The sequence below is a fragment of the Osmia bicornis genome, chromosome 8 (assembly GCF_907164935.1).
Source record: "Osmia bicornis bicornis chromosome 8, iOsmBic2.1, whole genome shotgun sequence".
NCBI classification, from domain to species: domain Eukaryota; kingdom Metazoa; phylum Arthropoda; class Insecta; order Hymenoptera; family Megachilidae; genus Osmia; species Osmia bicornis.
The window spans coordinates 1,821,984-1,836,108 of record NC_060223.1 but is presented as its reverse complement, the minus strand read 5'-3'; the positions used below and the strand labels follow the sequence as shown (position 1 = coordinate 1,836,108).

At 43.8% G+C, this 14,125-nt stretch overlaps 1 protein-coding gene across 2 annotated transcripts; it reads left to right on the top strand.

Annotated features, from left to right (window-relative positions):
- The first annotated feature begins 10,727 nt into the window (after positions 1 to 10,727).
- Positions 10,728 to 13,471, top strand: LOC114881674 (TNF receptor-associated factor 6-like). 2 transcript variants are annotated; one of them, XM_046286915.1, is made up of 7 exons: positions 10,728 to 10,791; positions 10,983 to 11,064; positions 11,191 to 11,247; positions 11,442 to 11,572; positions 11,666 to 11,975; positions 12,049 to 12,197; positions 12,270 to 13,471. In XM_046286915.1, exons 3-7 carry the CDS (start codon positions 11,194 to 11,196, stop codon positions 12,871 to 12,873), a joined length of 1,248 nt encoding a protein of 415 aa, XP_046142871.1. In that variant the 5' UTR covers positions 10,728 to 10,791; positions 10,983 to 11,064; positions 11,191 to 11,193; the 3' UTR covers positions 12,874 to 13,471. The 2 variants fall into 2 exon arrangements, with proteins under 2 accessions (XP_046142871.1, XP_029054350.2); XM_029198517.2 differs by lacking the exons at positions 10,728 to 10,791; positions 11,442 to 11,572 and having other exon boundaries at positions 10,804 to 11,064.
- Positions 13,472 to 14,125: the final 654 nt, after the last annotated feature.

Here is a 14,125-nt window from a genome sequence, read left to right as displayed (position 1 = left end):
GCAGATTATGAATTGAATCATCCACAACATAAATTAAAAAAAGATACCATCCCATACTTACTTCAAGCAGAAATACGTTTAGATGTTCCGATAGATCACCAAAACACAACCTCTGTTGAAGAAAATATAAATAATGAAGCTGAAAAAAATGAAGTACAGATACAAGAAATGGATGTGACGAAAGAAGATGTAAACGTAGAAGAAATGGATGTGACGAAAGAAGATGTAAATGTACAAGAAATGGATGTGACGAAAGAAGATGTAAACCTACCAGAAATGGATGTGACGGAAGAAGATGATACATGCTCATATAATCATCGAATGATACATCGTTCCACCAGTATATCACCTGATAGGATTATGAATTCACCAACTAAGTCTAGAATTCGAAAATTATACAAAAATGAAATTACTGCTATGAAAAGGAAGCTATCTGTAAGTCGTTATGAGCAAAAGAGAATGCAGAAAAAGCTGGTTTCTCTAAAAAATATATTAAAAGATCTACAGAAGAGGAATCTATTAAGAACAGAAGAGTGACATACTACAATATTTAGATGCAGGTACGCGAGAATTGGTACAACGTAATGTAATGAAGCAAAAAAATCTGCCTGTAACTAAAACATATACACCAAATGTACGCAAATTTGCATTGTCGTTACATTATTATTCGCCAAAGGCTTATAATTATGTACGGCATAAATTTTATAAAAGACACAGGAACTGGTAACTGTATACCTTTAGAATCTATTCCGATATTGCATACACCATCTACACGCGATCGTGTTACTATTATAAATGCAAGTACAAGTGCAAATTCCCATCAAAATTGGCTTAATGTTTTTGATACAACACCAACTGACCACGATTACAATTGACATATTCAATATCCATTTTTTACAGAATATAAAAATGAAGTTATCACATACATAGCTGGTTATATATTAAGAAAACTGAGGAACATTTTGCATTGTTCTGAATGCATTGAAGTATTAATTAAACAAAATACAAACGTTAATTGTAACTTAATAAATATTAAAAACAGGGGGTCATTACTATACCCATCAGAAACGCTTGTATATGTTTGCAAACAAATTGAAAATGGATTAACCGTTTATATACATATGAATAAAACACTGGACCAATTTAATATGAATAAGTTTACATTCGAAATGATGATTTACTTTGTAGATAAGAATATATTTTTAGAATTAAGAGACCACGTTAAGGGGGTAGACACAGTACGTGACGTCACCGATTCGGAACGTCGGTATTACAGTAGTTTTTTCGTTGAGCCTGGTGGAGCCACTTGCGTGTTTTGTTACGAACTTGAAAGGTTTAATTCTCAGCTAGCGTGCGCGCAACACGATCTAGGAAGGCAACAGCGCCTCAAGTATTTTTATAAACACATTCAAACGCTCATCTCGCCAGAGGCATCGCCACGATATGCCTGAAGAACGAAAGCGAAACATTGGCGCGCGTTTAGAGTGAGATGTACGGTGATCATGCTATCTTTCTTTCAACCCAAATGATAGAATTGTCACGCTCCGATAAATTCTGACTGACCAAACGCGTGGATTTTACATAGCACACCGTAGCACTCCTCGCTGCTGAAAAATATATACCTGCTCCGAAGGAACGGGCAATCTGAGAATTATTTTTAGAAGAAGTTATTAACTTTTTAAAATAAATGTTTTTTAATTAATAAAAGTATACAGGATACGTCATGCAGTTGGGACGGGTTATATCTTGAATTTGGTAAGAGATAGGAAAAAGCTGTTTATGTAAAAGTTCAATGGTATGATAATGTATATTTTTCTGTGATTTCATTTTCTTCGTGAATGCAACGATGCACTCAAAAAATGCAAATCCATTTTTTATGTAGGTAGAATTGCATTTTTTTTTTTACTTGTGTCAACTCCTTGAAACATTCTGCATAAAAAAGTAATATGGTACTATTAGAACTAATAAATGGAGGGACCTCGCGTCTGTACAGTAAAAGTTGAATATGTGCAACAATTCATATATTCAGCAGAGGTGTCGAATCTCGGATTACAGTAATGCTTCGAAATAAGCAAGTGGCTCGGGACCGAACAGTTGCTTATTTCGAAGCAGGTTGCTATTCGGCTTGACTTTGTTCTCGAAACGGGACGATAGAGAACGCGAGAAACGAGTGAGAGATCCGAGGTAGCGGCAAATCATAAAGTGATCGGCCGAGCAGCGATGTTATTTTTTGAACAAGGATAGAAAGCATTATATACATATATTCCATCCTTCTTCTACTAACCGATGTCACTGCTCAGTCGAGCGTGAAATTTATTACCCTAAACATCGGCTTCGCGCTTTCATGGACCTCTCCCTCATTTTTCGTACCTCTCACTTTGCGGGCGACTTCAAACAAAGAAGAGGGGATAGCGAGTTGCTTATTTCGAAGCAGAGACCACTTGCTTATTTCGAAGCATTACTGTATATGCGATAGACAGCCAAGCGTGAACGTAGAAAGGGACAGACAGTGGAGGAGAGAGCGAGAGGTCCAATGATCAATGGAAAGAGCCGAAACATATCGGTGTGATCAATACTAATTCAATTATCAAACTTTTTTATTTTTGACTTTTTTTAACCGAAATTTTTACTAGCGCATTGGTGAAATTTCTCTGATTAAAATGATACCAAACACGATATAGTTTGAATGAGGCGAGGTTTGTTATGGGGCGCTGTGAAAAATCCAGGCGGACGGCAGTCAAATCTTAGAGAAAAGGGACAATCTCAACATGCAGAATGAGAGAAGGACAGCATGACTGTAGTGCATCTCACTCAGCGTTCGTGCGTTGTTGCCTTTTTCGCTTGCCTTCGCAGCACAGTTCGAGTGACGTAATCAAGCTGACGCTTGATTCCAGATCGGCAGCCTTTCTACTTAGACGCCACCTTATAACTACTAGCTAAACTAAATTTGTCACGTAACTTGCTCTGTAGTATCCAGATAATGGCGGAACTCGTCTTTGGGAATGCTTTTACGGGAATACACTTTTCGTCCTTATATGAGAAGATTTTGATCTAAATAAGGGTTCATTCGAAAGAGGAAGGTTCAATGCAGGGCGGTTTGGTCACCGTTTGAGTCACAGAACTGTTTTAGTGATCTAAAAAATACTTAGAATCTGCGGATGTATTTTGTCGATTCTTCCTCTACTTTGGACACTCATATTATTAAATACCGACACAATCTCGTTGAACCATGACCAGACCGCCCTGCATTGGACCTTCCTCTTTCGAATGAGCCCTCACCCAGCCCCAAATCTTCTCATATAAGGACGAAAAGTGTATTCCCGTAAACCCCTTTTTAGGCCCATTTTTGCCGGTAAAGTCAACGCGCTACTATTACCCGTGTCTACCCCCTTAATAAAGGGTATAGACGGATAAGGGGGTCAAAAGTGCCTTTAGACCAAATTGATCAATGAACATACCAATTAATAGACCAAAGAGAATCATTTGTGCCAAGCATAAACTCAGTTTATGACATGACCGGACCTATTGAGGACGAACCGAAAATTAAATTCTCACTCTATTATATAAAATAATAAAAGACCATTACCTGGACTATGAAAACATCTTGACTTAAAAATAGCTTTTCGTCGAGGAACTGTAATAAACTCCATTTAGAATTCCTCGCGCCTGTGTTCCGTAGAACGGTCGAAACATACAGTGGGCAAAAAACGTATTCATACACCGTTTAAAACAGAATACCTCATTTAAAATTGGACCAAATGACGAGTGTTGGCGAAATTCCCTACGTACACGCAGCGTGACGAAGTTGGCAGCGAAAGTAATTCGTTGGTGCGTCGTTACCGATAGCGGCAGCACCTCACGGGCCCCCTTTGTCCACGCGGTTCCCCTTCCACGCCGGAACCGGCACGATCGACGTGCCTCGGCGTGCCTCCTTACTGACTGTGCCTTGGCAGCTGGGCTTCTGTTGCGACATTTAGAAGCACCGGCACCAGGCCAGCCGAAGTGCTTAAAGATGCGGGTTCCGAGGTCCCCAGAATTGATCCTCTCAGGGCCCTCAGCTCCCTGCATCTTAGAAGTACGTGGAGAGGTGTTTCGTCCTCCTCCTCGCACCTCGGGCATTTCGACTCCTCTATGAGTCCCATGCGCGCGAGGTGTTTCCTCGTGTACCAGTGTGCTGTCACTAGTCCCACGAGCATGCGCAGTTGCGCCCTGTCCAGGTGGGTTAAGGTGTCCCCCAGCTTTTGTGACGGTCCCTCAAATAGGGCCCTCGTGTGTCTCATGCCGTTAGCGTTATGCCAGAGCCTGGTAAATTCCTGATTCAACCGGTCCTTAGCCAGGCCTTTCAACGCGTGGGTTGAGACTCCAATGGGGTACTCATGGCATGGCTGGGAGCTTATCGCCCCCTGTCGTGCCAGTTCGTTAGCCCTCTCATTTCCTGGGATTCCAGCATGACCTGGTACCCATATCAGCTTAACTCTGTTGTTCAGAGATAGCTGTCTCAGTGTCAGTGCACAGTCCCTGACTAGCTTCGACCTAACTTCCACTTTGTGGAGGGCTCTTAGCGCGGCCAGGCTGTCACTGCAAATATAGATGTGTTTTCCTGAGTGGGCCCTATCCAAGTTGTATTTGGCGCAGGCCCAGATGGCAAACACTTCTGCTTGGAAGACCGTAACGTGGTGGCCCAGCTTGTGGGTCATTTCGACCCTTGGGCTTTCCCCCGCTACCCCGGCTCCGGTGCCAGCTCCGGTCTTGGAACCGTCTGTGAACCAGACTAGTCCCCCCGGAGTCAGGATGCCGTTAGGATCTTCCAGCCATTTCTCCTTTTCTGGGATGATTAGGTCGTATTCCCGTCTGAAGAGGTACTCCGTCTTGCAGCGGTCTCCCCCGTGGGTCAGAATTAATTCCGATCCCTGATCCCTTAAGATTTCGGTGTGCCCACCGCTCGACGGGTACCATTCTTCAGCTTGATACAGGCGGATGGCCGCTCTCCAAGCCGTTGCCATCACTACTAGATGGGGTGGCTTGATATCGAGCAGTGCACCCATTGCCATAGTGGGCGTGGTGGGGAGCGCACCTGTTATCCCCAGCAACGCTATTCGGTATATTCTTTCTATAGTCCTTCTGTGTGCTCCCCTCTTCATGGAGGTCCACCACACAATCGAGGCGTATGTTATAATAGGTTCAAGGATGGCCTGGTATATCCACCTGACCATCCTTGGTTTGAGTCCCCATGTGGGGCCAAACATTCTGCGGCAGGCCCAGTAGGTGCTAATTGCTTTCTGGGTCTGCTTATTCACATGGTTCTTCCAGGTGAGTTTTTTATCTAGTGTTACTCCAAGATATTTTACCTCATCTGTGAGTTGTAGTTGCGTCCCAAAAAGATGAGGAGCCTTAAAATAAAAGCGTCTTCTTCTTGTAAATAGGACCAACTCCGTTTTGCTCGGGTTTACCGAGAGCGAGTGTGATCGACACCAGGATTCCACAAGTGTGATTGCCTTTTGCAACCTCCTCGCTAAATCTAGTGGGTGTCTGCCTCTGACCGTGATCGTGAGGTCGTCGGCGTAACCCTGAACCTCAAAGCCTTCTGTGGTGAGTATACGTATGAGTTCGTCAACCACGAGGGTCCACAGCAGGGGGGACAGGACTCCTCCCTGCGGGCAGCCCCTCGCGACGTCGGCCCTCACCGTCTCCTCTCCCAGGCTTGCTGTGACTGTTCTATTCGTCAGCATATTGTGGATCCATCTTACGACGGAGTCCTTAATATTGTATCTCATCGCGGCTTCCTGTATAGCATCGTGAGGGGTATTGTCAAACGCCCCCTCGATGTCGAGGAAGATGCAGAGAGCAGTTTCACCGTTGGACAGTGCACCTTCGATAAGACCTACCAGGTTGTGAAGTGCCGTCTCGGTGGATTTGCCGTTTTGGTAGGCGTGTTGGGAGGGGTGCAGCGGTTTGCTGGCCAATACCTCGTCTCTGATGTACCTATCAACCAGCCTCTCCAGCGTTTTGAGCAAGAAAGAGGTGAGGCTGATGGGTCTGTATGACTTGGCAAGGTCATAGTTATTCTTCCCTGGTTTCGGGATGAACACCACCTTGGAGTATCTCCAGGCTTTGGGTACATAGCCCTTCGCTAGGCAGGATTTGAAGATTTGGCCCAGGCGCCTGTACAGGTCCTCTCCACCCTCTTGAAGGAGTGCTGGGAAGATCCCGTCAGTGCCTGGGCTCTTGAACCTTTTGAAGGAGCCGATGGCCCACTTCACCTTGTCCGTATTTATCACCTTTTCAGCTATTTCCCAGTCCGCTGGAACAGGATCGGTGCGTGCGGTAACGCTACGACGCCGCTCCCGATCCTCTGTTACTGAGCCTGGGAAATGTGTTTGAATAAGGTGCTCTAGTGTTTCTTTGTGGTTGTTCGTTAGGCTTCCGTTGGGAAGTCTAAGGCGATCCAACCTCGGTGAGGGGCTTATCGTGAAGACCTTCCTTAACCTGGCAACTACATGTAGTGCCTCGGTTTCTTTGCAGAAGGTCTTCCAGGCCGTTCTCTTGCTGGTTCTTATTAACTTTTTGTAAGCTTGCTGAGATTTCCTGTAGTTGTCCCAAGCTAGCTCCGAGTTGGCCTTCATGGCTTTGTTCAGTAGTTTGCGGGTGTCCTTCCTGGCTTGGTCCAATTTCTTGTTCCACCAGGGGACCCTTTTGCTACTGTTTCTGATTTTGGCCGGGCAGGCAGCCTCATAGGCTTGAGTGATGGCGGAGCTCAGATGCTCCACCGCTTGCTCAATTTCGCCTACGGTTCTGGGACGCTGACAGTTCCCCTTTAGCCTCCCTTCCAGGCCCTCTTTATAAAGTGCCCAGTTGGTGGCCTTTGGGTTCCTATAGGCCTCACCAGTGCCGCCCTCCCTGTCGTCTTTAAATTCAAAAGTGATAAGGCGGTGGTCCGAGAGTGTGCTCTCGTCCCGTACCTTCCAGTGTTTGATGACCTGTGTCACCTTGGCAGAGCCTAGGGTCAGATCAATCACCTCCTGTCTACGGGAGGTGACAAAGGTGGGGGAGGAGCCTATGTTAAGGATCTCCAGGCCCATGGTGGCGAGGTATTCCAGCAGTGCTGTGCCTCTGCCGTCGGTGTTTGTGCTGCCCCATACGGTGTGGTGCGAGTTGGCGTCGCAGCCGATCACCAGGTGCAGACCATTGACCGCACAGTGATCTATCAGGGCTCTGAGTTCCCTCGTAGGTGGAGGGTCCTCCGAGTCGTACGGCAAGTACGCCGAGCATACCACCAGCTCTGACGTATTCCCCCCGAGGTTAAGTTTAACCTTAACCGCTGAAAGATCAGTTGTACAGAATTCATTGAGTTTCAGGGCCGTTATCTCCTTTTTAACGAAGATGCAGGCCCTGGGCCTTGTGGATGTAGTATCATAGTAGAGTGAGCCACACCCCGTGTTTAGCCCTCCTACACGTTCCTTGTGAATCCAAGGTTCCTGTATGAGGGCTATGTCTGTCTGCCCCATCGTTAGGCGGTACGGCAGGATGTCTGTTGCCGCCTTGCAATGTTGCAAATTGATTTGCGAGAATCTGGTACCTTCTGGCACCTTGTTGGTGTCAGATGTGGTCCAGTCTTGCTTGGTTAAAGCAGGTGCGTTATGTTCCCCGCCGGGGCCCATTACGCCTACTTGTGAGGGGGGCCCTTGCCGGGGCCCGTCCCTCTTCTGCCTCTGGTACCGGCCTTCAGGGTGTGTGTCAGGGTGCGTTGGCTCCCCTTTTGCACACCCATTAGCCCGGTCCTTCTCGTCGCCTCCGCCGTGGTCGGCCTTCCCCTTGGCATTGCTGCCTTGGGGATGCTCCCGCTTGACGGAGGTTGCGTTTCGGCGGCTTTCGGTCCCTGGGAGGATCCGGCGGCCGCCGTCTGTATGTTGCAGTCCCTGGGTGGGTTGGGTGGGAGGGTGTCGGCGCAGGGGGCGAGGGTCTCCGTGGGCACCGTTGCCAGCGCCCTAGGCTCCCCTTCACCTCTATCCACGCCACTCACCCCCACCGTTCTTTCCTCCATCACCGGGGCTGTTGGTCCCGGTTTGTTCTCTGGGACCGTGTTGGGGTTCTTTTTATCTTTATCCTCCGTGGTCCCGGCAGGTCCCTCTCTGAAGAGTGCCCTGCGCAGTCCCACGTGGACCTCAGAACCCTGCCTCTTGATGAGGCTGTGTGACACAGGGTCAACCCCCAGGACGAGAGTTACCGAATTCTGTCCCTCTCTCCTGCTCCACACTCTCCAGAGGTTTGCGCGGAGCCCTGGGTTTTGACCCTCCATCAGTCTTAGTAGGGCCTCTGTCGCCACCGGAGGTCCGGGGATGACTGTCACCATCCTCTTTAGCCTTGGGAGGTGCCGACCATCCAACACCTGGAGGTCCGCTCCCTCCCAAGGCCTGATTTTGGTGGCAGTGGCCCTCAGCCACTCCACCGCTCCGGTGTCCGAGCAGGTCACGAGAAGCAGGCCTCCCCCGAACCGGCACTCGTCGAAACGCGGTATGGTGTTCCCTTTTTGGAGCCTACACAGCATCCCGACGATCGCCTGCTCGACAGCGGAAGCCTGCGCCTCAGTGAGGGTCGACTCCGGGTAGTTGGCTGGCGCGATAGCCAGCCTCCTCTCCGTCGTCAGCGCCTCCCTGAAGCTTATCGGCGAAGGGAAAATTCTTTACCTTTTCTTGGCACAAGGCTGGGTATTTGGGGATATGGATGGTCGGGTCCTTTTGAGCCCCTTACCCTCCATAGCTCCCTTACCGCTCGCCTGCGACGTCTCTGCGCGGGGTTTCCCGGTTACCGGGCCTCCTCTCACAGCGGCCGTCGCAGGGGCCGTCCCCGCCTTGTTAGTGTTCACAGCGGTGGCCGATCCGCCTGAGGTCCCTGGTTGCGCTGAGCGCGCCCTACGGGCCCTCTTCTTGGCGGCCCCACTGAGCCTCACCTTCTTCCATGCTCCCGGGTCCTTTTCCGGGATTTCTCCCTGGTCGGCCCCGGTCGCACCGGAGGAAGGCTCCTCGTTGAGGGTGAGCATGTCCAAAGCCGGCAAGGTTGTGACCTCGCCTGCCACAGACACACTCTCCCCAGAACCGCCCGTCAGTGGTGTATCGGAGGTGGTCCCCAAGATTGGGTCCCTTCCCTCCTCAACCAGCCCGCTTTCGGGTGGGTTCGTGTATATGTCTGTGTCTGTTGTTTTGTCCGTGTCCATGTTCGTTTCCGTGTTCGTGTCCATGTTTGTCTGCGTGTTGTTATTGTTTTGTTTTTTTAAGTTTTTGTCCATGTTAGTCCCACGAGTAGTCGGGAAGTATGGGTCCACCCCTGCAGAGCCCGCTTACAGGGGTAAGGCTAGATACAATGGGGGGACGCCTGGTACCCCAAGGGCATCGTTCGTGACACCTTTACCCTGGTGCCATCCAGCTCTCGGCACGATTGCTTACACCTTAGCTTGGGGAGCTGGTCCGCGACGGGGCTTTAGTTCTCCTCTGAGGATTTTTGGGCGCTCAGGGGTCCCTTATAGCTCCCGTTGGCCGGGGCACTCCGTAGGCGCACCTTTTCCGTATCCCGGTCATCGGAGGCGTCCCGTTCTACGGTACTCGGGGCCCACTTCACGCACCCGGTCGTCCTCCTATCCGCCACCCGGAGACGCGCTTGGTTGGGGCTCAGCCTGGATCGACCGAAGGTCGTTCTGGTTCCCCGCATCCCTTTCGGGGGTTGGGGTACTCCGAGAAACATTTACATTAATTATTAAAGAAAAGAATGACAGAAATACATGCTCTTAACACCAAATATGTATGTAACAACGGTATATTACAAATAATATCAAATAAAATATTAAATATAAAATTTACTATACAGGGTGTTCCGTAACTTGTGTAATTCTCGGAAACGAGGGGTTGCTCGGGTGATTCTGAACAACATTTTCCTTTACCAAAATGTCGTTTGAAGCTTCGTTTTTGAGTTATTAAAGAAAAACACTGGCCAATCAGAGCGCGCGCTGAGCCACGGGAGCGTTGGCTTTTAACGGCGCTCGGTCGTGGTCGTGAACAAATGCATTGGCACAGCGTAGGTATCAAGGGAAGAGTGCGACAAATGTTACATCGTCTTAAATCAATAACAATGTGAAATCATTCGTTATTCATGAACAACAAAGACGATGTAACATTTATCGCACTCTTCCCTTGATACCTACGCTGTGCCAATGCATTTGTTCACGACCACGACCGAGCGCCGTTGAAAGCTAACGCCCCCGTGGCTCAGCGCGCGCCCGGCGCGCGCTCTGATTGGCCAGTGTTTTTCTTTAATAACTCAAAAACGAAGCTTCAAACGACATTTTGGTAAAGGAAAATGTTATTCAGAATCACCCGAGCAACCCCCCGTTTCCGAGAGTTACACAAGTTACGGAACACCCTGTATAATAATTTAAATAAATAATCCTTTACAAATTTAGAATGCAACATTGTTTGAATAGTTCTAAATTTACTTGTAATGTTGCACATACAAGAATATAGTAAATAACCCAAATAGTGTTTCAGAATGGTTAATATTAATTTCAATTTTTAGAAAAAACAAATTGAAAATCAGTGATTGTAATATGCAACTGCGAAAAGCCGAACATACCCAAGTCTGCACTTACGAAAATAATCGAAGTCAGATGAGTTCCCCCCTTACCGCGATTATTAGTTACCCCTCGTACAAAGGCACGGTCTATATTTTCATATGTCTATGCTGTAGCCATACTCTTATGGCATCGTCGCCATATTACATTTCATTCAACTCCCGCGATTACAGGTTTGTAGCTAAATTCACACGATACTGCACTCATACATATAAGCGAGGTTCGCAACAAAGCTGAAGAAAAAAGGAATGTTTCTTTTGGTCTCTTTTGATTTCTTTCTCGCTTATATTGTCAGCAAAGGCACCAACGTGTGATAACGTTATCTTTTAATCCAATAATAAAAATACATGTTTCTTTTATACAGGAATTTACATTCAACTTTAAATAATATTCAAGCTTGAAATAAATAAAGGTTCCATATGAATACTAATTATTTATAATTACAAGTAAGTTACAGATTTTGCAACTTAAAATTACTAATACATCTTCATCTCCGGCTTTTTCATTCCAGTCATCAGTTTTGACATAAAACTGATGAATTGTTCAAATTAAATTGATGAATATTCTTACAGATAATGGCAAATTCCGACGATCTTACGGAACATAAAGTTGCCGAAGAAAATGTTCTCGTACGTATATATATCTACTACTGTATTAAATTTGCAATACCAAATGTTGTCAGCGATATTGTAGTTATATCACTTTTATTTAAATGAATTTTATCGCGTTGTGTTTACAATATATTTTCCAAAGTTTTGCTTACCATTTTGTGTTAACGCATTTATTTTTCATTTTGCATTGGTGATTTAACTGTTACGTGCAGTGTGGTGATGGTGTGAAAGAATACCTTGAGCCTAGATTCGAGTGTCCTATTTGTTTAACTTGGCTACGTGATCCAGTTTTAACATCTTGTGGTCATAAATTCTGTTCGCAATGTATATATACTTGGCTTCAGTAAGTTATATTTCACTGTAACAAATTAACAAAACCATATATAACTCATGACATCTGTAATTTACATTCATTAATTTAAGTTCTACTTTATAGAAAGGAGGGAGCTTGTTGTCCAGTTGATAGTAAACCATTGAAATCTGAAAGTGATTTATTCAGAGATCTGTATACGAGTAGAGAAATATCTCAACAGCGTACTCGTTGTCCGTATCAACAATTTGGTTGCGAAGTTAAGTTATCTCCAGTGGATATGGAAGCACACATAAATCAGTGCATGTATAAAAGAAGTCTTCCAGATTCACAAAATATGCATTGTCACTTTAAAAATGTTGGGTGCTCCGAGACTTTTTATTCAGAGGAAAATTTACATACACATTTAGAAAGAAATATAAACCATCATTTAACTGTTAGTTTATTATTATTTTATATAATCGCGATTAATTATGGTATTAACAATTTGGTTTTCGTTTATTTTGTAGATGGTGTTAAAGGCATTACCACAGGTATCTACTTCACAGAATAATGTTAGCGCAATGGTTGCTGAATCTAAACTATGGGATCCACCATCTAAAAGTGCAAATTCTTTAGAAAAACCAGAACCATCATTAGAATGGCAACAATTGTTGAAGTAAATTCTATATTCATCGAATGAAATATTTCTATCATTATAAAGCATTTTAAAGTTTATTTGTTTTTCCAGAAATTTGTATGAACGGATAGTACTACTGGAACAGCAAAACCGAGAATTGTTTATAACGATTTCTAATCAGAAAACTCAGCTTACGACTTTACAAACTTCGTTACGATTTAATCAAGAGGAATTGTTCTTACGTAGTTGTAATGGTGTTTATATTTGGAGATTACATTCTTTCCAAGAAAAGCTTTGTAGTATGATGAATGATTCGCTAAAAATGTTTTATAGTCCTGGTTTTTATACTAGTCTTAACGGTTATAAAATTTGTGCTAGAATTAACGTTTCTTCTAAAGATCCAGAATTTTTATCACTGCTTTTACATATAATGAAATCAGAAAATGATGATGGTTTAGATTGGCCGTTCAATGGAACAATGTGTTTTATTTTGGTAAATCCACACGATTCAGAGAAGGATATACGAGAAATAACTTCATCTAGACCTGATCTTGAAGCATTTAGAAAACCAGTGTGTGAATTAAATAAACGTAGTTTTGGTTACACTGAATTCGTACGAATACGAGATTTACCCGATTTCTTACAAAATGATTGCTTAATTTGTAGGATAGAAGTTCGTGTTGATGATAGATTTCAAAGACCAAATATAATATAACACAATATTCGTGTATATTCAGACGAATTAATAAGTTATAATGCAGTTACTTATTTTATTTATAATCAAAGTTAAAATGTGATATATTTTGAGACATTTAATTGCTTTAATTATTTATGTATCATGCATTTTTAAAAGTATTATAGTAAATAATACTTAAAGTATGATACAATAAAACTGTGAATTAATTTCATATAAATCTATACACCAATTATCCCCTTGCCCTACAACATCGTGACATACTCGTGACGCAATTTACAGTTCAAATGTGTTAAATTTGGTTGGTATTTTTTAGGATGATTGAATTTTAAATTGAATTCTAATTATAATTTGCTCGGTCAAGGATCGTTGAATGCTATGTATGCATGATATTTTATTTTTCTGTAATTGTTTTAAAATTGAAGTAATAAATAGTTAGCTGTGTCTGAAAACTATCTGCAACTATCGAAAAAAGCATAGGCAAAAGGGTTAAACAATTCCATCCATTTGTAATGTGATAATAATGATAATTAATTTTGTACTACAAGTGTAGTTAATTTTACTACTACAAGTGTAAATATTTATGTAACTCAAATAAAACTTCTGAGATTGTCCAGTATATGTATCATTTTTAGAAATTCCTTTGAAATCTTCACAATTAATTGGAACATAATTCAGTTATGTATAATCTGTATGTTTCAACTGTTACAGTAACCCGGTTTATGTAAAAGTGGGACAGAATTACTGTTGTGTGGTACAGATAAACTGTACAAGACTGTTCTAAGTGTAAACATATTATATTTTCACAATTTGAACACAATTAAATATAAAATGCAGATAAATTTTATACGTGTTATATTTATTTTGGTTTTTACACTTACTGGTATTATTGGATTACTATTGAATTATGTGGAGAAGCATCTACCTACTTTAATAACTCGTACTTACCGTTACGGTAAATTTTCGGCAAAGGAATATCAACCAATAGTTGCACAAGTAGAAGTACCTAAGAGGTGAGCACATTTATTAATAATGATCTATGTTAATTAACAACAACTGAATACAAATGAACAATTTACCGATGTATTTACTTCAATGGACTACATCAATGAAACTTTAGATGGTTCAAACATTTCTACATTTTTGCTGCACCAGCTTCCAGTTACGTATTGTATTTAATTATTTGCAAATACTTCTGGAACACTGACGTCCCTAGACATGTGATATGGATGCTAAACATGTGTTTAGGACAACTTAGAAAACCATTAGGTAA

What these genes read in the sequence shown, in the direction of transcription:
- LOC114881674 (XM_046286915.1), top strand. Translation starts at nt 11,194, where the DNA reads ATGGCAAATTCCGACGATCTTACGGAACATAAAGTTGCCGAAGAAAAT. An exon ending in ATATAAACCATCATTTAACT is followed by an intron (nt 11,976 to 12,048) that starts GTTAGTTTATTA and finishes TTTATTTTGTAG; the next exon opens with ATGGTGTTAAAGGCATTACC. An exon ending in GAATGGCAACAATTGTTGAA is followed by an intron (nt 12,198 to 12,269) that starts GTAAATTCTATA and finishes TTGTTTTTCCAG; the next exon opens with AAATTTGTATGAACGGATAG.